The 1,968-nt window shown below is 41.6% G+C and overlaps 1 protein-coding gene across 1 annotated transcript; it reads right to left on the bottom strand.

Annotated features, from left to right (window-relative positions):
• Nucleotides 1-606: 606 nt before the first annotated feature.
• Nucleotides 607-1,707, bottom strand: LOC113075979 (protein ANTAGONIST OF LIKE HETEROCHROMATIN PROTEIN 1-like). The gene has a single exon (XM_026248623.1). The coding sequence runs from the start codon at nt 1,705-1,707 to the stop codon at nt 607-609; it is 1,101 nt and encodes a 366-aa protein (XP_026104408.1).
• Between the last annotated feature and the right edge of the window lie 261 nt (nt 1,708-1,968).

Raw genomic sequence — 1,968 nt, forward strand, 5'->3', positions numbered from 1 at the left:
ATATTACGTTTACATTTGTGCACTTTAATGCCTAATGGTGAAACTTGAATGTGAAAGTCCAGTTTACGTTAAAAGTAAAGAGACAAATGTTGCATACATGTCATAACTTTTATTAGACATATAGATTGTAGCTTTTTTTGGTTCGTACAAACAGTTGTGTTGATTTTACAGAAGAACCAGTTACAAAGGTGCTTGAAATGGAAAAAATAAATAAAATTGTGGCGAGTGGGGCGGGGCCGAGAGGCGTGGGAACGAGGAGTGAGGCCAGGTGTAGTGATTGAAGATGAGCTGCACCTGCGCCCCACCGCCGGTATCGAGTCCCACGTAGGAGATGGAAGGACATAAAACTGGAGCGACTATAGTGAAGGACGAGAGAGGACCAGGCCTGGGACATTATTTTATGTTTGCTTTTTATTTTGTGCGCACCAGTCGTCCGTGAGGGGCTGGTGTGCTGTTTTGTATTTATTTGGAATATTAAAGTGTTTTGATTGTGCGCCGGTTCCCGCCTCCTTCTTCCCAATGAGTATGGAGTGTGAATATCGTTACAAAAATAAAACTACAAAAATATTAAGCGAACATATTTAATCACATTGCACACATCAACAATCACTGATTTTCAGAAATGTACCATACTAATACTTCACGGATTTGCTCTGCAGTAGAACTGGCCAGGTCAAGCGGCTCGGGTGTAACAAGGGTACCTTCATCATCTGCATGTTCCTGCATTGTGTCTTCCTCCTCAGGCATCTCTGCTCTGCTCTGCTCCTGTGGGAAATCCAGCTTCCAAGACTCACAAAAGTTGTGTAGCACAATGCAAGCTGCAACAACAAACTTAATGTTTGTAGTTTGACTATCATTGCGCTTCCTTAGGCAGCGCCATCTGCCCTTTAGACGGCCAAAAGCATGTTCCACATGAATTCTTGCCCTACTCAGACATGCATTGAATTGCAGTTGGGGCCCTCTTGCAACTCCTTCTGGGAACGGTTTCATGACATTACGAGAGAGGCTATAAGCAGAGTCAGCCACAATCAGCACAGGAATGTCAACACCCTGTTTTGTCTTGGTGAGTGGTGGAAAGCAGCTGCCATTTTCCAGCTTTGCATGTAGTTTTGAGTTTTGAAAAACAAAAGAGTCGTGGCACTTCCCTGGCCAGCCAACATCAAAATCTTGAAACATGTACTGGTGGTCAACCAAGCCCTGTAGTATCACGCTGTACCACCCCTTTCTGTTGTAGTAATCAGTGTGAAAGCTGGAGGGTGCTAGGATGGGAATGTGTGTTCCATTCAGGGCCCCTGCACACATGGGAAACCCTGACTTCTCTTGAAATCCTTTGATTATGGTTTTCACGTCTTCTTCACTTTTTGGCATTCCAATAAACTTCCTTTTCAGTTGGCAGAGACCCTTACAAACCTCCCAAAATACATCACAGGCAGTGCTCACCCCAATTCCAAAGAGGTTTGCAACATCATGGAATTCAGTGTTACTTGCTAACTTGTAAAGTGTCAGGGCAACCCTTTTTTCCAAACTCACTGTGGTCTTCATGGTTTGTTTTAGTATGTAAGGATGAAGAAGGTCACAGAGATTTAAGAAGGCCTCCTCTGGCATTTTGAAGTTGAGGTACCACTCTGTTTCCCCAAAATGTTGCAGCACATCTGTCTCCCAGAAGGTGCTGGTGCGCTCCTTCTTAGCAATTGGTGCAGTCGTCATGCTGCAAACTATATAAAAGTACATTTTAGGTATAACTTAAAAACTGCCATTGAACACAATTTATGAAATTTGTTCAAATGTATTTTTAAATTAAGTAGTTTTAAATTTAAGCACTTTGAAATATAAAGTAAAACGCCCTAACACATTTAGTGTTTTGTAAACATTTGCTAAAAATTGTAGTGTGAAAAAAACTAAACATACATTTATCATCATGATTTGATAGAACTAGGTTCTTATAATAAACCCACTGGAATAAAAAGT

Source organism: Carassius auratus, unplaced genomic scaffold, assembly GCF_003368295.1.
Source record: "Carassius auratus strain Wakin unplaced genomic scaffold, ASM336829v1 scaf_tig00018187, whole genome shotgun sequence".
In the NCBI taxonomy this organism is placed as follows: domain Eukaryota; kingdom Metazoa; phylum Chordata; class Actinopteri; order Cypriniformes; family Cyprinidae; genus Carassius; species Carassius auratus.

Bases quoted from the DNA above. Each gene is read 5' to 3' on its own strand.
- LOC113075979 (XM_026248623.1), bottom strand. From the start codon at position 1,707: ATGACGACTGCACCAATTGCTAAGAAGGAGCGCACCAGCACCTTCTGG.